We start from the raw sequence: 22,924 nt of genomic DNA on the forward strand, positions 1-22,924 counted from the left end.
TAACACTTAAATCATTTTTACCTGTTGTCATTTTTGACAAACAAGTTGCAGATTTTGACAACTTTTTGTTAGTTTTTTAACTGGGTTCAAATATAATCATATTATTCATCAATTCTTCATTATTTTGTAACAATTAAATAACAATGACTTATATCAATGGAGGGGAAGGTCAAATATAAAAACATAACCTTGTCTCAGACAATTTATGAAATATCATTTATGGAAAACTATTTGTATTGATTTTAAGCAATACTGCTTACCATATGTTTGTCATCTTTCATTGTCATTTTCTGTTATGAGTAAGATTGCATTCTATGAGAGTGTGTTTAACTTGTAATATTACAACATAGGGTTTTCACCTTCTTCAGAGGTTTGCACCCAGTTTTTTTAAAAATCTTCGACTGGTTGTTTGGCGAGAAAGATGGTCAAAAGCCAACATCAAGCTGCACTGATGAGACCAAACAGATCAAAACATTGGCCCAGTCGTCCAGTCTGCAACTCACTTAATATGATTTCTGTTGATAAAAGTTACGAATTAATTTAGTTTGGGGTCAGCATGATGACCAGGACTTCTTCCAACAACAATTCATTGTGTGGATTAGTGATGTTTTTGGAGCTGATAAGATTGTTCTCATCAAGTGTGTTTTATTCAGATTTTGAATAAAATTTATTCTAGGATTTTTTTTTATTTGGATTGACTCGAGGATTCATTTAAAATAAACCCAGCAACTAACTTTTAAACAACACAACTAAATTGCAAGTAAGTATTTGTGTACAACAGACCAATACGAGACATACACTTACTTTATCATAACCAACATATTCTCTTGTAACTTGATTCATGGACGTGGTCAGTTTGTGGGAGTTTCACTCTTCATTTGCAATGAGATTTCTTGCATTTAAAACCAATACATTTAAAAATAAGATATTTTGGGACAGTTGAAGTTTTAATTTTATTCCAAGACCAAGTAGATCCGTCTGTTACGTTCCTACATGACAACATTCTATTCTACAAACAACTCTTCTGAAAACTGGAATAAAAATGTCGGAAAGCTTTCGTCTCACTTTCTGCTCAAGACATATTTCACTTTATATATTTCGTAGCAATTTTATTTACAGTAAAAAACATTTATTTTGAACAAAACACAAAAAAAACCAAATAATTCTGAAAGTCTCGTGTTTTGTTTCAATCCGGACCACTGGAGTCTCCATCGGATGAGAGGAAGGAATATTTACTGACGATCCAAACCCGAAACTCCCGGCTGAAAAAAAAATCACAAAACTTTTAATTTCATCAAAATTAACAAAACCATGTTTTAATGCAAATATAAATTAAGCTAAATTCTGACCGGGTTTTTCAGTTTTTTAATCTCTTCTCTCAAGACTCGAATAGATTCGGAATCGAATCCGCATCCATACAGCCACAACCCCCCATCCACTTTAGGGAGAATCCGACAAATATTTCCAACATCTTTTCGTTCAAACTTGTTGGAATTCAGGTTGAGAACTCCCAACTATTTAAAATATAAAGATTGGTCGGAAATCTTTGTTGCAAACTTTTTTTAAAACAGATTTTTTTTCATTAAAACCGAATTTAAATTAACTCCATGTTTTCACTTTTAATTAAAAAAAGTAAGTTTTATAAAAATATCATGGATTTAAACAAATATTTATTCTCAAAATAATGAAAACCAACCTTGGGTCCCATCTTCATAATCGCTTCACAGATCATGTTTAAAGTTTCGGAATTAAGTTCGCATTTCCTCAACTCCAGCTCCAAACTGGGTTCTCGAATCCGTGGGAGGAAATCCGCGAGAGCGAAAACATCCGAAATCTTCAGTGGGATTAAGTCTAAATTCAACACCCGAGGACAAGAGAGGGCAATTTCATCTCTAGATATTTCGTCAACTTCCTGTAAATCTACGAGGAAATCTGAAACAGGGACAAGTTTATTAAAACAAACATGGCGGAAGTTTTATTAAATCACTAAAACTTTTTATTGCAAACTTCAAACAAGATTTCTTCACTTTTAATCGGATTTAAACAAGACAAGATCCAACAAATTAATCAAATACAAAAACATTAACTTACTGGAAGGAAAACATAAACTTTATCCGACAAAAAATATGCGACCTTTCTTTAAAACTTTCAACTTGAACATTTTTGTTCCATTCTCTTCTATCAAGAACGATGGAAAAGTACTTGAACGATGGAAAAGTACTTTCGCCCGTGTTCCGCAATTTCGCCCGTAACAATTCGTGACTTTTGTTTCCCATGTTTGGCCGTTTGACCCATGATCGATGTTGTCCATTGAATTATGTCCCGCTGTGTTTTAGCTGTTACGCCCTTTTGTTTTTTCGTCGCTCAATTTCTTTGCCCTGTTGGTTCGCTTCGCTACTGTGTTTGTTTTATTCTCTGAAGAAGCCTAGTCGTACGTACAGGCGAAACGTCAGAAAATACAATCTTTTTTAAACAAAAGGTGTATATTTGTTGTTCTCCACCAGAAGAGCGTCAGATTCATAATTCATGCTTATTGTTGTTGTGGTACGCAACAGAATACTCATTTCGCACTCTGTGTTTATTTCGTACCCTGCGTTAAATTGCATTCGCAAAATTCCAGTGCCGGAATGTTAATTGAAGTTCCTGCTATAAAGGCAGGTCTCCCTGTACTTACCTTCATTCTATTATTTTGTGCTATTCGAAAATACAACAATTGTGATGTAACAGCTACGTTCACAAACACGCATCACACAGACTGGAAATAAATACTAACCTCGTAAGTCGTATCCACGTAAATACAATCCATGGGGCCTTTTTTCTCGCAGGTATTTCGAAAGTTTTTTCAACAGCTTTTTCGCACGTTTGTCTGAAAATAACAAGATCAACATTTACGGCAAAAATAGAAGCCATGTATTTGGATGGGAGAATTATTTAAACTCCCAATGTGCGTTTTCCACAAATATAACCTGCGTATATTAGATGCGTAATGAGATGCGAGACTTTCGAAACCACGATGCCCGTTTACCCAATATAATGGTAACTTGTAGTGGAAAGTATGTGAAAGTTTAACAGCAAGCTTTTCGCGTAAAGCAACGTTGTGTAACAAATTGTAATCATGGTTTTGCAAATCGTTCAGGGCCGGTCAATGCAGACAATGCCTTGTATTACTTTCCTGGTTACAATTATTACAGCAAAATGATTTTCTTATGATTAGATGAGAAAAAAAGGGTTCACAGTTATTACACTTGCAGTTGATTTTTTTTTCTGTGGTGAAATTAGAAGCAACTGAAAAGTAAAAATATGTTGTTTAAAATGTTTGTGTTCGTTATCAGTGCAAGACCAACTAATTGTAAGAAAGGCAGGCAGGGTCAGTCAATGGAGACAAGTGCAACAAAACAAATACATTAAATAACAGCAGCATCTTAACTTTGGCATCAATTAGATGGTCACAGATTTTTACACCTAAATGCCATTTATTACTTTACTGGTTACAGATGTTACAGCAAAGTTTTTTTTTTCTTTTTAAATAAGAAAAAAGATTGTTTTTAATGTAACTGACTACCAAGTGTGGAGGATGCTGGATTACTGGAAGCAGTCTTGACTGAGGTTGATGGCAAGGTTTTTAGACTGGAACCACTTCCATCACCTGTAAAAAACAATCAAGGTGATAACAGCAATTTAATGGCACTTATGTACACCAATAAGGGTTAACCCAATACGAAGGCCTCATTTGATAATTTTGATAATAAATAAATTAGGTTACAGGCCGCAACTCTGTATTTCTGTGGAATAGAGTTTCTTGGTTGGAAAATGCAATGGGTCATGCATGGGTGCCAGTGTTTTGGATGAATGAGCGCAAATGATCAGGCTGTTGCCAGGGCGATTTTCAGCGTGTCAGTGTTTTGGATGAATGAGCGCAAATGATCAGGCTGTTGCCAGGGCGATTTTCAGCGTGTTTGGGGCAGTTTTACTATGGTTTTCAGGGTTATTAGTCAGGCAGTAAATTGGTCGAGGGTATTGTTGAACATGTAGCTGAAAAACTACCAAAATATTGAGGTCGATTCTGTGGAAAAATGAATCACAGAAAGTATGCTCAGTTTGTGATTTTCTGTTAGTCCCGACCCTTGTCTAGGAATTCTGGTCAAAATTATATTCGAGATAACTACTTTAACCACTCCCCCAGGGGATTTTGTCCCCCTGTTGGCCATTATTTTGGCTAAAAAAGCAGAAAAAAAGTGTAGGTTTGTTTTGTAAAAAATGAATCACAGAAAGTACCCTCCATTTGCGACTAAGTAAAGCCTTCAACCCTCCTCCACACAATTCATTATGAATTAGATGTATTGTAACTGTTTTGGGGCCGCCCCGGGGCTGGTTGTACACCCCCCTAGGACTGGCAGTTTAGCAGTTAGCCTTTGCAAAACCACCCATGTGCTGTCTTAATGCAGCTGCAATCAATTTTTTTTCTGTTTAGCAATTGTAGTCTCCCTTCATGAGTCATCAGACCCGGCAATTGTTTTTGACAAACAAGAGAAACTGTCACCAGGTGCACGAAGGCAAATGACCTCCAAAACTCAATTTTTAGGATTTAATTGTGAGTTACGGCCTACAGTGGCTTAACAACCAAGCTGGACCTGGGCATTCCAGGCCACTGCTCTATCTGTGGGAGTTTGCCAGTTAGACTTTACAGCAGGGATTCACTACACGAATGTCATATTTGGAAATCAGTGTGACTGCTAGTGTAAAAGCTAGCACAGTGCCACAGTCAACAACTGCACTGATGAGACCTCATAGGTCGAAATGTTTGCATATGTGAAGTAATGTTATGTCATACCATTGAACAATTAATTTAAGTGCCCAAAACCACAGGTTTATGCAAAACAATGGATATAATATATACCAATGGATATATGTGTTACAAAAATGGTATACTTCGGTACTTGCGACAAAAAGCACTTTAGCAGCGTGCGTATATAGGGCAGAACTTACATTTTACATGTCCTAGCTCACCACCATCTATTTGATGTATTCTGGTTGCCTCACGTTCAGCTGCAGCAGTGGAGGCTTCACCAGCTGTAGAAACAGGTGTTAAATTTACATGAACAATACAGGATTGTTTAGATTAACACAACAAATGGATTGAGCTACTGTGGCATGCTTACAGCACTAAAACGTTGCACACCAAGTAACAGCGGCATCACAGCCAAGCCTGGTAAAGCTTCTTTTCCTAACAGCTTAAGATATAAAAAAGCACTGGAGTTTGAACTCATAACCCTGGTCCTTAGGAACCATAGTTCTTCCAGCTAAGGTATGAAAGTTCAACAAAATAGAAACACCCAGATTGGCTGCAATGTCACTGCCGAGAAGCAGGGAAATAAAATTCAAAAATTTATAAATTTAACCTTTTCCTGCATGTTTTGGATGTTTCTTTGAACGTCTTGAAAAAAGTCTTGCAAAAAAACCTGTTTGTTTTTTTTGTATTAGAATTGGAAGAAACTAAACAAAAATACTGAGTTTATCAAGTCAAGCATAACCATGCTATAACACATAATACACTGTCAAATCTTGTGCAGCGCAGTTTAAAAAAGAAAAGATTGTTGTTATGTTATGTTATCTGCCTTGTATATGTTTACCACCATTTTCCGGCGACTGTTTTGAATGTTGGGCCTTGGAAGTTGTTGCGCCATCTAATGTTTTGGATGAAGACGATTCGATATTTGTTGAAGCCAAACTATCCCTGAAAGCTTTAAAACAATGTGTTGAAATATATAGTATAGCATATATATATATCATTATTTTTCTATTTTTTGTGGACTTTAGTGAAGTGTTGTAATATTCATACCATTTATCAATTACTTTATGTGCCTGAAACCACAGGTTTATGTAAAACAATGATTATAATAAATACCAACAAATATATGAATGCAAACCATGGTGGCAACATTACTCTTCAGTTTGTGTTGTAAAAATGTTATACTTCGTTTCTTGCACTAAAAATCAGTTAAGCAATGTGCGTATATAGGGCAGAACTTACTTTTTACATGTCCTAGTTCACCACCATCTATTTGATGTATTCTGGTTGCCTCAAGTTCAGCTGCAGCAGTGGAGGTTTCACCAGCTGTAGAAACATATGTATTACAAATCATAAACAAGATATACTGGGATACCATCTGTTTACAAGTGCCTTGATGAAACAGCGTACAAACATTGGTTGAAATTCTAGTAAAATTTTAAATAATTGTTCCAGTGGTTCTCAACCTGTGAGGGCTTTTTAAGTGGTGTGCACAAAAAATTGCAACATAGACAAATTCCTTCCAAAAATACCAATCGTTGTGAAATTGCATGCTGCGACATGTGTCATGAACTTTCAATGGGCATTAAATCCTGTTTCTGGTTGTTAATTGGCATTTTGATATTCAGTTCAAAGTACAACACAACCATGCTTTAACACATAATACACTGTCAAATCTTGTGCAGCACAGATCAAAAATGTAGGCATTGTTGTTGGTTATGTTTCACTCAAACAGTTTTCTGCCTCGAAAACATTTACCACCATTTTCCGGCGACTGTTTTGACAGTTGGGCCTTGGAATTTGTTGCGCCATCTAATGATTTGGATGAAGTAGATTTTACATTTGTTGAAGCCAAACCTTCTCTGCAAGCTGTAAAACAATGAGTCACAATATATAGTATAGCATATAATATATCTTTCTTTTTCTTTCAATTACATTTAAGTTCATTGCAATCGGCAAAGTTTTGTCAGCAAAAAAGATAACAGAAACACATTTTCAATACACAAATACCAAATAAATATAGTACTGACGGATTTTATGCATCTTGGAAATTGTCATACCGCTGACAGCACTATTGACAGGATCAGATTCCGAACTGGTTTCACTTCGTCCACTTCCAGAGGCTTAGATTGAAAATTATAAAATAAAAATAATGGTCATTCAAGCACAAACTTTCCAATGCGCTGCACATACCTGGTTTGTGTCCGAGCAAAAGGCCACACACAAAACGACGAACCATTGCCCAATGGGGTTTGTAAATTAAATCATCCACGATTTGATAAAAAATTTTATCTGACATGAACATAGAAATGTAGTATGCACCAAACATTTCCTGCAGAACTTGATGAAGGTAGTAGAAGAGAACATCTCTCCCATCAAAAACTCTACGACTGGGAAACCGGGAGAACTTTGCCATTTTGAACACTACATCCTGTACTTTTACATCTTCTAAACCCACTTTTTGAAGGTCATCATCTGTGAACACAACGGTTTTTCGAACCATGCCTTCATATGCCATTTGGCTAAGTGGCAATTTGAGGTTATCTAATTTCTCTCCTTTTGCATGCTCAGGGCAATAGGGGCAATCAATCATTAGAGACGGTAAATCCCAGCTACACCCAGAAACAAGACGTCCCTTCACTCCAGCCGAGGTGCATATTTTTAAGAAAAGTTATTTGGTGTTAAATGCACTTAACCTTATAGGTCAGGTGGTCACAATCTACAAACAAATTTTGTATTTTTGCAATATTATCTTTTCTTTTAGTCAACCCTCTCACAGTGGCCAAGGACCGTCAACCAGTGGCGACTCGCAGGGACCGTCGACCAGTGGTGACACGCAGGGACCGTCAAGCAGCGGTGACCCACATGGCCTTTTAAGTAGCTCTGATCAAGAACCAACAGCTAGAAACATAAAGTTAGTGAAGTAAATTACATTTGCTTGATTTTTTATTTTCCTTATTTTTTTTCTATTGTTAGGCCCGAGTAGTTGTTTTTGCGCAAAATACACATGATTTAAGTTGACTTGCTCTTAGTGCCTTTTTCAATCTTTGTTTTGCAGGGTTCAAACACGTATCTTGCCAGCGACAACCACTTCAACCAACTTGTTATCGACAATAGACTTAGACGTAATTTCTGACAAAGTGGCAAAAAAACTTCAGAAACTTCTGCCTGGCGGATTTTCAAGCAAAAGCAGAGAGCCCACGCAGCAATTTGTATCCAAAGCTGGCAACCTGACTGCTTTTATCGAAGAATATGAAGACTTCGAGCTAATTTCTGATGACAGTTTGCACATTCTGATGTGTAAAACTTGTAAAGAGTACACCAATTCCATTGGAAGTACGGGTTTACTAGCCGCAAAGCAGGGGACGTTAGCGATGGGAGTGACTATTAAACCAGAGGTCTGCGACAATCTTCTGATGGGTCATAACGAAGATTGGTATCACCAAAAATCGCGTCTCTTACAACACTTAAAAAGTGATTTGCATCAAAAAAGCGCAATGCATAACAAAACAGTTTTAAAAGGTTTAGCTATGCGTAAACATGTTGTACAAAATCAACTTCGCACTGCAATTGGCGTGATTAAGTCCAAGTCTGCTGCTCTACACTATGAAGACCGATTGGCAGAACTGTATGCTGCTGGTGCACCAATCGGAGATTTTGGCCATTCTCGAAAACTTTTTCCAGACATGGCAGCCGTAGCTGTGGCATATATTAAAGAGAAATGTTCGAAATTTTTATCTGCTCCACTTGCCAATACTGGATTTCCTCCACACTTTTATGTTACAGCCGACAAGTCAACAAATCACAGGGAAACAAACCAAGTAACATTGGTATGCCCAGTGGTGCAAGGCCGACGCCAAGGAATAGTCGCTTCAGTCGATTTGGTGTATACTTCTTCCGAGGGCATTGGTGGCAGTTCAGAAGAGCTAGCAACAACTTTGCTGTCGGGTGTGAAAGACTTGGGCATTTGGAATGAAAGAATGGTACAAATGCAAGGAAAAGTTACTGATGGTCAATATCTAACCGGACGCTTTGTCTCCACGGTTAACAAGGCAATATTTTCTGTGCTTGAAACCGAAGCTAGCAGCAGCCGTGAGGTTAACGACGAATTTTGGTGGCCATGTCAGTGGGACCCAAGTCACTGGTTAGACAAAGCTTTTTCCAAATTCAAAGATTCCGAATTTGTTGACAGGTTGCTCAAACGTTCTAATATGTACCACCAACTGTTTGGGCGTGGGAAAATGCACAGCGTTGCAACGGTCATGGCTAAGGAGCAATCGCGGTTCCGAAAGGTGACAAGCGCTTTTGCCCAACAACGCTTTCTAAGTTCCAGCTATTTGTCATTGAAAAATCTTCAGGAAAGTCTTGAGGCCTACATAGAGGCCTACAAAGATCACGACAATAGACAGGAATTGGGCTACAAAATATATGGGGCTGATTTTGTCACAGATCTCCTTGGCTTATTGGACATGCTGTGGCCCCTGGTTGTTTTAATGAAACAAGTTCAAGCTCACTGGTGTCCTGGTTGGAAGTTGACACAATACGTTCCTGCTGTTTTGTCGGCAATGCAACAGTTTAGCGCAGCACTGGAGACAGAGAGATTTTCATTGTCAACATGCCCTTTGCTAGCAAAGTATTTGCCAGAAATCGCAAAACTAAAGTATGGCAGCTGTGATCTGGTTGAAGGCTGGCTAGTTGTGGGTCATGTGAAACCTGGGCAACCAATTAACTGGGAGGCTCGTGACAGAAAAGATTGCTTCGAAGACCTCAAGCGGTTGACAAGTAAAGTGGTCGCTGAACTTGAAAGAAGGTTTTCTTCTGCTTGTCCAGATTTGTTAAGTTTATTGTCAAAATGTTTGGATTTTGGGTTGCTTTTCAAAGAGATGTGTGGCAGAAGACTTGCAGAAAATCATCCTGTTAATAAGCGAAAGCTTGCATCTTTTGGGTTGTCCGAATTCGAAAAATGTGTTAATTTTGTGGCCCAATTACCGCATGTTCGTGACGAAAATTTGGAGCTTGGACCAGAGTTTTCTGCCAGCATATATTGGAGGTTAAAGTCAACTTTACTTGATGTAGTTTGGGGGAATATGTTTCAAACTCACTTTGCAGTAATGTTTGATCACATCAAGACGGAAGATTGCGACCCAAGCCAAGAGCCATTTTCTAAAATTAATGTTTCTACAACTCGGTTGCTTGAGTTTTCTTCCTTTGTACCCAAAACGTTCACACTAGCTGAGGTCTTCAAAGTTTCTTTCGATGATGGAAGATCGTTCATTACTGCCTTCAACGAAAGAAAGTTTATCCACGCTATATACACCGACCCCGAGCTATACACGAAAATTGGTCAGGAATTTTGCTTGGTTTTTGATATTATGTATGCAAAAACAGGCACCGAAGCAGTTGCCGAGTCTTTCTACCGAGTAATGGAAAAACAAGAAATGGATGGGCAACAAAGTTTTGAAGTTCTGAAGAACAGAACAATCGTTGATTGGTCTCTGCCCCATACAATCCAGTGTGACGAGGCTTTGTTCGAGATGGCTACACTTTATGTTGAAGGCAGCAAGAAACATGGGATAAGAAGGCACTTCATTCCCATATCGAAAGATCGTCGAAGCAAACATAGGCATGGCGCTGCTTCTAAAGTGGTTACAAGACTCAAAAATGAGGAACCCAAGTTTCCCTTTCTTTTATAAATTTTCGTGATGGCAACTAAGTTACAAATGAAGTGTAAATAAAGTTAAAACGTTTTGAAACGCTTGTTTTTGCTTTACAGTTGTTTGTGGCAAATCGTTTTGTTAAGTTGTACGTTGTGACTGCGTGACAGCAAGAATAACACCAATAAAATATTAATAAGTTCCCAGAGCAAAAAGCTATGAACACGGGACTCCAACTCACAACCCTCCCACTAGCTTTCGCCACCCGTGCCAACTACGCCAATCCATTGCAGCTGATCACCGCTTAAAAAGCCGATATAATCATCTGTGAAAAGTGCGATTTCGTTGAAGTAAACCCTTCCAACATTAAAATATTATGAATCGGTTCTTAAAAATACATTCTTCTCATAGTTATTGCCAAAGGGAAAATAGAGTTGTTTCTAAAGGCACAGTATATTAAACAACAAAAAATTTACTACAATCCGCGCAAAAAAATCGCTAGTCCGCGCACAATCCGCGCATTCACCATCCACAGAAAAAAATCCTCCGCGCAGTTTGCAAACTTTCCAATCTGGCCTTCATATGCCATTTGGCCAAGTGGCAATTTGAGGTTTTCTAATTTCTCTCCTTTTGCATGCTCAGAGTGACCAAGTTGTTGCAAAACTTCATCAAATACATTAGTTATGGTGGAAATACTGTGCACCTCACCAAATAACCCAGCATAAACAATAAATTGTAAAAGCATTGGATTGCGGCATAAATCAAGCAATTGTGGAGATTTAGTTGCAAGTTTGTTCCACAGTTCATTTGCTTTATCACCTGCGTAACCAAAAAACAATGCCTTTGCATCCTCAGGAGAAAGATCAGTGACATAAATTGTTGGCTTAGGTCGGAGTCCTAATGGTATTAATAGTAATGAGTGGGGTCGAGAAGTAAAAATCAATTTAGATTTTGGAAAAAATTGCCTGCTGCAAAGGTTAGCAACAAGCTGTTGTACTGGCAAGGGAGTGTGATACTTCTCATTTACAGGTGCCAGGTTTTCTAGTGTCCAGGTTGCCTGATCTAATCCATCAAAAATAAAAGCACACTTTTCTGGGTTCTTTATCATCCACTGGAAAACCAAACTGAGTGTTTCCTGTGAAGCATGGTTGAACTGGTTATCCAGCAGAAGCTCCTGCAAAGTAAGCTTTCTATCGCAGTAGTTTGAATACATGAACCGAAGATGAAGCACTAAGTGATGTTCTGTTTCTAGTTGCCTGCATAATCTCTTTGAAAGAGTGGTTTTGCCGCAACCAGCCGGTCCAAGAAAAGCTAGAAATATGCCTTCCTTTTTTTGTTCTTTGAAGCTTGAAACTAGTTGCTGAAATTTGATGTGTTCACCAACAAATTGAGCTTCGCCCGACTTGCTTGTCGATGGCTGAAACTCATTTTCCTTTTGAGGATCAATTCCTTTGTAAATATCAGTATCTATCAGTGTTGGTTGAACCTCTGGTATTTCAACCTTTTGCAACTCTTCACTGTAAGGGACAACATCGGGATCAAGATTTTCAAGGTGATACTTTTTAATTTCATCAACTGCCTGTTGCAACTTTTCTTCTGCAAATTTTAAACAGGTTTTTCAGATTATAAATCCATGTTACAGTTGTTTTTAGACAAAACAGTGGGCTCTAGGCCTCTAGTATCTATGCTTGGCTGGTTTAATTTTATTGCAGCATGTTGCATAACCACAACACAAATTAAGGATTAGTGTTTATCTGTCAAATTATATTGTAATGGTAACTTCTAATGCCACAGAAAAATGATAAAATCCTTAAGTACAAAAACGGGAAAAAATTTTCTGCTGTTTAGTTTGTTAGCCAACTGTATAATGTATCATCATATTTTCATTTCAAATGCTTGTTTACAAAGTTTTAGTTGATCTAACTCTTATTTTAGGTCAATTTATGGAACTACTTTGCTTCGTAGGGGTAGGAACAAACATAATTTCAGATGACATCGACAAACATTACAGAGTATATTTGGTTGTAACTCTCTGATTGGTTGGATTTTTACCCACAATGCAGTACACTTAATGGAGCTTAAAAAACTGCTGAAGGACGCATATTGGTATTTCTACTAAAATATGTTTGGCTCCGGAAAATTTCCACCTTTGAATTTAATCCTCTGTCACAAAAGAAGGACGCCACAAAGCAATCAGTGATGCATGGGGTTCAATTTTACGTTTGAGCACATGTGCCGTTGCTTGGACTAAGTTAGTAGTCTCTGCTTGGACGAATTTGAGCCAGTTTTAGGCAGTTTTAAGTAGAGTTTTGGGCGTTTTAAGTCAGGTAGTTACGCGGTAACGGGTGCTGTATAAAATTGAGCTAAAAAGGCGGTTCAATCTTGAGGCTATATCTGCAGAATAATCAAAGACTTATGAATTACAAAAAATTTCTGGTCCAAGAACACCATCGGTGACGGGACCTGCAGCCAACATGGTGTCTGACGGAAGTCAATGTTCATAACGACAGTGATGTTTCAATCCTGCTATAACTGACAAATCGCATCCTAAAAGCATGAGTAATCAGTCATGTTGTGTAGCAGCCTACTGTTAATGCTACAGTTCTAACCCGCTTTATAGCCAAGTCAAATAATGTGAGTAATATTTTTCATTATTGTTGAAACTTTCTACTAGTTATGTTCCTCAATCGAAATTATAATCACTCAGCAAAACATGGGAAACAAGCCAGGTTTTTTTACAAAGTTGTATATTTTCTGTTTTTCAGAGGAAGAACTTTCAGCGATTGTATGAGAGTGTTTCCGTTCCACAGTCAGCAAAAAATGCTTCATCGTAGATAAACGTAGGTGTTTTAGCTACAGTGTTTGTTTTACATATTGGCCAAAGAAGCGTGAAGAAAATTCCTCACTTTCTAAGCCCATGATATCGGCGTGAAGATGCCTCGGTAACTTACTGGCACCGTAGCTTCATTTGACAGTTTGGCTTAACACTAGATACGGTAAACTGGAATCTTCTGTCCATCGTAAACCATATTGGAAATAGCTGTCCCTGTACTGTCGTATCTACCAACTGATTTAAACGTTTTCACAAACACTTTTACTTCCCGTATGTTTGCACAGTTTCGCTTGTAACTGCTACCGAAATATTCCAACACTTGTCCTCAAATGGTTTGTAAAATGGTTACGTAGGTTATTTGTGATGTCACGAGGTTATGAGTTGTGAGCAAACTATTTAAACAATTCATGGTTTGATGCCACATAACCAGAATGTTTGCAGTGGCAACTTATAAGCGCATGTGTAGAATGGTTTCATATCTCCGTCGAAACTCTTTCATCAATTTTTCGCGGCACACACAGTTTGCGAAACCTGTTAAACGCATTATTCTGACAAGCTGTAAAGTGCTCTATTCGTTCAAGTAGACAAATATGATCGGATGCTCATCATGATTCTACAAGGAAGTGAGTGCTCCCGAGCATCTGGATCCAAACACAAATTACTAAACACGTAAAAGTGTCTGGAAACGTTTTTACACATTTCACGCAAAAAGGTCACGAACAGAATGCTTTCAACTTAAATGCTGAAGTCAGACACATTCTTATTTCAATCAAAATATGGATTTCCTTAAAAGCAGAGGTCGGTGTTGTGACAACCAAGACATGCACGTCCACACCTTCTAGTATCATGCTGAACGACAGAACTTTTTGCTCGCACTTGCACTCCGCCCCAACAACTACCGTAACTGGATTTGATGGTTGCGGCTGACGATGCGTAGCGGTCGCCGATTTTTCCGCGCTTTTGGAAGCGCCAAGAGGCTTTACACTAGCAGTGCGGTTGTCGCCACCGCGGCAAATCATTTCAATATCTACAGCGTCTTTGTGTCGTAAAAACGTCAATAGGAAACTTCAGTTAATTTTATTTTTTACGACAATTGACTTATTGATCTATTTTATATTCATGTACGGAGCGTTTACTTACGAAATATGTATTATTTGGTTCGCTTTTACTGGTGGAAGAGCAAATGACTAACTTAGCTCTATGTTGCGGCAACTTAGCTATCTTGCCGCAACTTAGCTTTATCTTGCAGCAAGTTAATATTTTTCAAAAAGGCGCGTCGATGCCATTGTGAAAAATAGCTATCTTGCGGCAAGTTAATTTTTTTCAAAACGGCGCCCCATAAGTGGCACTGATCTACAATGTTTCGTGATCTACAATAAAAAAAAAACGTTTTCCAATGTCCAAAAATTAATTACCGCAAAACAATTTGCGCCATTTTCAACAATAAATCTTATCACCAAATAAGGTATATACGTACAAATAGAATTGTTTAAAACCACCTAAAATAAATCATAACTAGCCAAATACCGAACGAAAAAGAGCTTTGGATCATTGTGGCTGATGGCAAAGTTAAATCAGATTTAACTCGTCAGACGCTTCGAACGAGAAAATCACGCCGTCATGGCTAGACGCGTTTGGTGTGAATCATGCTACAGGCAGTCACTATCTCCGTGGTATATGTTAATTGCTCTTGCTCAGTAACTTAATACATAAAAGCCAACGATGTACATTTACATGAACTTGCGTTTCGTGACATAGAACCAGATTTCCATAGCAATGCATCATGCATGGCAACCTAACTGATCATTGGTAGCAAAATTGCTGACAACCATAAACAAAAATGAAGAAATCAGTGAAACATTATCAGTAGTGACAATTTTAATGTGACGGTCTTAGTCACATAATATGGTCAATTCGATTCTATGTTGTTGCTGGGGCAAGACACAGATATTAGTAAATGCGCCGCATTAAGCTAACACTTCGTCATCTCCAAATGGTCGAATATAAATGCTAAATCAGTTGGGTTTCGACTTGAATACAAGCATTTGTATTCCAAACTTCCCTAGTAAAACTCCCTACCTCGTTTATCTTCTGATTCTGTAATGGTTGATTCATGATAATGGGCGTGATGATGATGTTCTTCCACAGTCTGATGCAGATGTTCTTCTACAGTCTGATGGTGATGTACGTCACCAATATGTAGGTGTAGGTTCTGGAATGGAACCAACAAAAGTTACCAAACACACTAATATTAATCGTCCAAAAAGACAGCATGGTCGTTAAAATTTTCTGAAATCCAATACTGCTCTAAGCTGCCCACATGCGTTTTGTTACGTGCAAAAAAAATCTGTCACTCCCAAATGATTTTCTCCAACCCCTACCACCAGTACAGCAAATCTTAATATTCAAGAACAACAAGCTTACCTCGGCAACAATGTTTTGTGAGTTTTCTCCTTCTGTTTGTCGTTCGGCCATTCTTGGATTAGCAGGTGTAGCTTTGTATTGCAAGTACAGTGTAGAAATATATCACACATATATAGCCTACGGTGGGTAAAGATTTGTATGCAATTTAAAAACACACATACTCATGAACATAAAATGTATTGTAGATGCCAGAAAAAAACTGAAGTACACATATTTGGTCACTACAGTAAGCACTGCCAGGCAAAGTAAGCAAAACTATGGTTAATTTATTGAAGCCAGTATTGAAGATTGCAGGCAAGGAAAACGTTTGTTTCCGCCGTTTGGCATCTTGCGTTGAAATGGCGGAACTGTCTGCTTGTAACTTGCTATAGTTTTACAAATTATTCTACAAGCAACACCAGGATTTAATGTAAGTAGTTGTAACTATGGGAATTCAACTTGTGTCAGTTCTCAAAGCAGGCACCGCATGTAAGAATGGTAGATGCTCAATAACCACCACACAGACGGGCGATAGGGAGTCATGCGATTGGCAGCATTCAGTCAAAAGCAGTGGTGGGATTAAATTTTTTTGTCAGCCGGTTCTATCACAATAGTTATATTTTTCAGCGGGTTATGTTACAAAAAGTCATATTGACAGCAACCAGTAATGCTAACCGGTTCGCTGATCTCATAAAATTTCGTGAGACGGTTCTATAGAACCGGTGCGAACCGGCTGAATCCCACCACTGGTCACAAACCACAAGTAAATACATGTGGAGTTATCAGCTGTGTTGGTTGGGTAATCCCCCGCTCGACCCACGTATACAATGTCGAATAAATATTCGCAACCTGAATATTTATCACAAAATCTATTCACCAAGGAGGCAACTCTATGTATTAATACATTAACAAACTTCTGTCTACGGCACAACACATGCTTACCGACCCTAAGACACCATGCGTTAACATCACAAATTCGTCCCATTACCTAATGACGCAACAAACAAAAAACTACTGCACGCCATACGAAAACACAGCAGTGGTGACGTCATAAAGCGCTACGTTTTGTCGTGATTCGAATTCCATTATGAAACTGAATCTGACGACGAAAGGGAACGAATAAATTTGACATTTTTATGCATGGACTAAACTATAATTTATACCAAATACTGATGGTAGTTTAGCATTAGAAATGTTTGTGCGCAATCTGTCAGGACGTTGTTGAGCTTGCATATTATAGCTGAATACTGAATTTTATACTGGTTTACCATCTGCACGGACAGTGTGAAGTTCTTAACAGTGCAATTCACAAACAACATAAATTTCGGACACAGCTATTTCAGTTACGTTAATAAATTTTGACTACAAAAAGGCATCAAAGACCTTTCAGACTCTCGATCGTCACAACTAAAGAATGATACTTAGTTCAGATGTTATTATAAGAGGTTGAGAGGTACCGTCTTCAAAATTCCGGTAATTTTGACGTACACAGGAATTAAACCGCCAATTTTCGTAAATGTCCGGACGACTGGGAACTCTAAACATACAGGCTACACAATTCCTATTCATAGTTTCGATTACGCGTCATCAATGGTTTAAACATCACAACGCTACAGGTAAAGATTGGCTGAAAATGCATTGGTTTTATTTACTAAAAGGCGTGTAGCGCAGCCTAAATCTTTTTGATTAGGCAAAGCAGGAATTTGTCGAAGAATGTAAGTGCCAAGCACAAAAAACAAAAAATTTCGTACAGGCGAAGAAAAAATATCTTCACTTAACGGCAACCAGCGCGCGTGAAACCAACTTTCGCTGTTGTGTGCGTTTTTACTGCAGTGAATAAATCTTAATCATATTAAAACTAAAAGTAGACGGACACTAAAGCGTATCTGTTATGTTTTTTTGTTGGTGCGTACAACTAAGTTAGGAAAATTTCGTAAATTTTAAAATCTTTTGCAAAACGTTCTTTAGTGACCTAGGGCAGGGATTACCAAACCGGGGTCCGCAACGACTGCACTGGGGTCTGTAACGATACCTCAAAAAACATTTTTTTTTTTATACAGTGCGTAAGCAGTAATCACTGCAGTGATCATAACTGCGGTTTCGTAAGCTTTACAATACGTACATTTCACAATTACTCCACTTTAGAATGGATCTTACACTATCCTTGTATCTTACGATTGTAAGAATTCACCCTAATCGCCAGTGTTGATATTGTTTGTGGTATTCTCAACGCTGACATAAGACAGGGGATCCGAGAAAAACAGGTTCAGAAAATGGGGTCCGCGGCCCAAAAAGTTTGGGAATCCCTGACGTAGAGAATTAGGAGAACACATTTATGATTTTATTTTCAGTCTTTTGTTTTATATGCTGCGATTTTGCCAACTAACCACACAGTAAACGTGCACATCAATGCAATGCAGCTGCTAGATGCGCTAGTTGCGGTTAATTTTTGCGTCGACTAAAAAGAAATTTTTTTTTTTGGTGCTGGATTACAACATTCTTCGACAAATTCTGCTTTACCTAAACGTAATAGTTTTCCCACAAAAAGGTTTGGGGCTGCGCTACACACGTTTTAGTAAATAACTCCTATCTAAACCATGCATTTTTAGCTAACCTTTACATGTTGTGACGTACATCCAACAGCAAATTGGCTGGTTACCTACGAATCAGTAAAACCACCACGAGCAGCAAATCTACTACTTCCAAAACAAGTTTCTTATAAAAAAGAGCTTCTGTAGTTGCGAGATTACAGCGAAGGAAACTGTTTCATCGCCTACACCTGGAACCGCCAAGCGCCTGTGGTTTTATTATTCGTAATCCAGAATATAGCTGGTCGGTGTTGCCCATGCACCTTGCTACTTATCAGGGAAACGAAACGAATCGGCCCGACCGCATCTAGCTGCTGTAGCTTCCGCCATAACTAGCAACCTGTTTTACTTGTGGGACAAAACGTCCCTTACGAATTTCCTGGTTGATACAGGGACTGAAATTAGCGTTTCACAATAGACTACAATTTTGTTTTGATGATAATTTTTTCAGCACTGGCGTTTGATTCAAATACAATTGGTCAGCAGCCTGGTATTTCAATATATACTGTAATGTAGCGACTGAACTTGGTCTGAAATTAATAATCACTTGTTCGAACGGCTATTTTTTGCTTCGCTTAAATTTATAGGCTACCAGTGGTTCTCAACCTTTTAAGTTTGCGGACCGGTGGACTTTCAAAACAAATTTTGCGGACCGGTGGACTTTCAAAATCAACCCAAAATGTAATTACGAAAAAAATATGCAATTCAAAAGAAGTATGAAAAATTCAATTTAATGAGAAGTTTGGTCTAAATCAGTTTGAAATTGGATGTTTCATTTCTTTAATCAATAGACAAGCCTTCAACATCTTTCATTTTGCAATTGAGATGTAAAATTGTAATATATTTGGCGGACCGGCAGAAAAGTTGGCGTGGACCGGCGGTTGAGAAATAGATATCAAAACTATTGAACAATAGCGTTTTCCGCCACTGAACTGCAACTCACAGCTAGGTTTCAGGCAAGGAAAATGTTTAAACCACTTTGGATTCGTGCAAGGAAAATAACAAACATTAAACGTTTTAAAGTTCGTCATTTGCGAGTCCATTCATACGTCGCATAGTTCCACAAATTTCCTGGTGATATCAATGCTTGTGAATTTTCGGAACAGGAAATCCGTGCAGAGCCTTTTGGAATAGCGATCCATCGCCTTAACCACTCGGCCACCTCGCCGTCCAAAACCTGTAGTTAAATGAAATATTTATGTGAGAATTGTTAGAAAAGTTGTTTTTTAAGGCGCAATTACGCCTACACTGACAGATAGAAATTCAATTTTTAAACGTGTTTGAAAAAAAGCCCAGCATTCCAGCTTTTACCTTTGTGACTAAACCTGCTGAAAGTATAACAACAAAAACAGAACTTTTTTAACAACCAGTTTGTGGCGAATTAATATCATGTCCCAACACTATTGGTTCCCAGTTGCTTTGCTTGGCCATAATGTAATCTCTACTGTGGTTCGTCACCATTAGTTCCTACCTAGTTTGCATTTCACGTCGAATCGTTAGGGAGCAATAAACAACAAAGTGGAAAATTTCCTGGCTAGTTAAGCGGCAAGACCATATCGCAAACTGCACTTCGGAATGGGACGATCACGCCTTGTCATACAAAAGCATAAAGCGTTGTCTGATTACGGTTGTAGAGATCCCTACGTATATGTGAAGGTTGTCTTGCAAGTTGTGCACTAGCTCACCAGTGTATCCTGACAGCATTACGCGCTTCGGTTTCAACAAAAATTCCTCTCATTTATTCAGAGGACAGCTGCCGGAAAAGGAACATTAACGAAGCGACGCTAGTTAGTGCATACCGGCTCTTCTGGCATAAAATATACGTGTTGTATTTCTTCAACGTTTCGTCTGCAAGGTGGCGAGACTTCATCAGGTATAACGCAATTTCAAAGTGGACTACACTAAAACACGCAAGGGCACTAAAAGAAAAAAGAGGCACATCGACACCGCTTGTCAAATTACGTGCTACGAGGCAAAAATACCAAACACTGCAGGAGGCGCCACAGTTACAAAATTTTTTTTGTAAACTGCCGGAAAGAAAACACATTGTTCTTTGTCGTTAACGCATTTACTACTTTTATGAATGTGAAACAACTCAAGAAAAAGCTGTTTGGAGTGGTCCAACTCCTTATCCAGAACTTGGGCCTTATCGAAGACAACTTCGTGTCGCATGTCACCGCATGCTTGGCCAACGCGCAGATGTTATTTAATTCACAACGCGCAGGTGTTAGAGATGCTTCCATATCGCTTTGTGGAAGGATTTGGAAAAAGGAACTTAAAGTTTTCAAAAACCTTGTTTTGGTGCGAAATACTGAAGTAAATAACCGTGAATTAGAGGCCATAAGCTAAAATGTTAAACAGACATTTCAAACACAACTTGTGTTTATCATCAGTGCTGTATTACATGATTATAAACTGCATCGAATGCATCGCCTACATTGGCAGGCAGTCAGATGGAAAGACAATTTTGAAACGTGTTTGAAAAATAAGTCCAGCATTCCAGTTTTTACCTTTTTATTTACAAACCCTTAACTGTCGATAAACATCTGATAAAGCGACTAATGCACAGAAAAACATAAAAAACTTACAGTGTCTTGGACCATGCGCCCCCCACCCAGATATTCAACATCGACATCGTGGCGAAAACTGGTTTTGCCCGAGAGGAAAACATGCTGGACGCACAAATCGACTGCAACCATAGAAATATGTTTAAAATGAAACAATGATATCTCCACATGATATTTAATAACTCCTTGCTTCGGGCGTATTACGTTTACGTTGAGTAAAAACCAAGGCAATGCATTCTAATTTGGACCAGGACTCTTGCGAATTTATCTTACTTGAATGAAACGCATTGTCTCAATTTAATCAACGCCAAGTCGTTGGTTGGACTCGAATGATACGAGTAGTAAGGATGTCTGTAAACCTCTTCAATATCTAGGTCACGTGAATCCTCTACGCCCTCTGATTGGCTGAATTGGAGTCCGTCACGGTTGTAGTAATCGCCCACCCGAACGATCGTCTCATTGGTGAACCTGTAACCATGGAAATGGTTCCCATGGTAATTTGTTTTAACTCTATGGCACTCCATACCAACAATGAAATTTTTTAAGACCATATTTCGTGATATCCTTACGTACAAAATGAACTTGATAGCTGAAAGCATTATTGTTCATAGGAGGTCTGTGGACCCCAAGTGGAAAACCTTGTCGTAGGAAATCAAACTTAAAATCGACACCAAATTCTCACAACGCGCACCGAAATGCAAACTTTTTACGAGCCTGAATCTGTCTGGAACTTTGTGCTAATTTATTCCATCACGAAAGAACTTCGGAAATTACTCAAGATTTCGAACTGGATTCGACACAATGTGCGGCTGTGAGGACGTAACATCTATTGATGAGAGTTCCTCCGCAAGAGTGAGGGGTGCGGCCTCTTAATGGATACTTCTTACGTATGGAAACCTGTAAGAATGATAAAAATACCTCGTACGCTTGATGTAAACACGAAGATATTAAGCTTATAGTGGTTCTTAACCGGTGAAAAATTTACCAGTAGGGGGAAATTATGGGTTTGTGGGTGATTAGTCGGCACCGAAATATACAAAAGTAGTTACAAGAGAAATGTTATGATCTGTATTCACTGTGTGTCGTGTGGTTTTTGGCAATTGGTCATGCCATGCGGCCGAAAAAGCAAAAAAGGATAACAGATATAGAGAAAAAGCAATCATTAAATACCAGCACTGTTACAGACACACGTGCACATGGAAGTAAGCTTTTATGAAAGCCGGCATCTGACTGACAGCGAATATAAGACATGGGTTTAAATTGAGCTCTCCTATAATTGTACGTTTTAACATAACTTTGCAAATCTCCCATAAAATCATTTACCTGCCACGGCTGACTCCCGGGGTTAGCGTTGACCCCTTCCACTATTCTTAATCCGTCTTTGACCTCAGGACAGAAAGCCGGAACAGGAATGTCGGTGGTGTCTTCACCGCAAGATTCTTCTTGCAGTTTTCTTCCTGGGAATATACGAACACATAGCACTGGCTTTAAACAACACGATCAGCCTGGATGTTGATGAGACGTTTTTTACATCATGTTATTGCTGTGTTTACTTTCAGGGAACTGATGATGCCCACAGGGCGAAACATATATTCCTAACAACTGTGTATTGTGTGCATATTGCCTTACGTTTTTTAGTATTTGAAGTCATATGGGGATATACGACGTACACTCTACATGAAAAAAATGTTTCATGGCATAGTGATACAAGCGTTCAAATCCCTCTCGCAATTTTTAGGTTGTAATATTGTCTAAAAAATACTTTTCATGAGTTTTAATCAAAAGGTTTACAACACAAATGACACGCTTGACCGAGTTGTGCATCCCCGTAATAAATTGTGGAAAACTTCGCACAGCTAACCTAAATCTTGGTCAGTTAAAAGCCGAAAATGTTCTGTCCTTTGCGGGTTGTAAAGAGCAATGTGGTTGGTTTCTCCAATGGAAGGCAATCTTCTCGTAATTCTAAACAGCAAAGAGCAACTACATGAAAATCTTTTGAAATCTCCAACTTTTTCCGAAAAGAGTTAACATTGTTGAATATTCATCAATTAGTATTAGAAGTATTGAATATAAATTGTCTTTACGCATCA

The 22,924-nt window shown here is 38.4% G+C and overlaps 1 protein-coding gene and 1 long non-coding RNA gene across 5 annotated transcripts in view; both read right to left on the reverse strand.

Moving 5' to 3' along the window:
• The window catches only part of LOC145908060 (uncharacterized), a 134,613-nt gene that overhangs the window by 106,405 nt on the left and 5,284 nt on the right, over nt 1–22,924 (reverse strand). The window lies entirely within an intron of this gene.
• Nucleotides 18,929–22,924, reverse strand: part of LOC145908051 (uncharacterized) — a 161,810-nt gene continuing 157,814 nt past the window's right edge. For all 4 annotated transcript variants that reach the window (XM_082995227.1, XM_082995225.1, XM_082995223.1 and 1 more), the window contains 5 exons: nt 22,696–22,796; nt 22,158–22,291; nt 21,108–21,731; nt 20,856–20,956; nt 18,929–19,444 (listed from right to left, as the gene is read on the reverse strand). In XM_082995227.1, coding sequence (XP_082851353.1) covers nt 21,609–21,731; nt 22,158–22,291; nt 22,696–22,796 — 358 coding nt within the window. In that variant the 3' untranslated portion in view covers nt 18,929–19,444; nt 20,856–20,956; nt 21,108–21,608. The remainder of the gene's footprint in view (nt 19,445–20,855; nt 20,957–21,107; nt 21,732–22,157; nt 22,292–22,695; nt 22,797–22,924) is intronic.

Source organism: Ascidia mentula, chromosome 7, assembly GCF_947561715.1.
Source record: "Ascidia mentula chromosome 7, kaAscMent1.1, whole genome shotgun sequence".
Taxonomy (NCBI): Eukaryota; Metazoa; Chordata; class Ascidiacea; order Phlebobranchia; family Ascidiidae; genus Ascidia; species Ascidia mentula.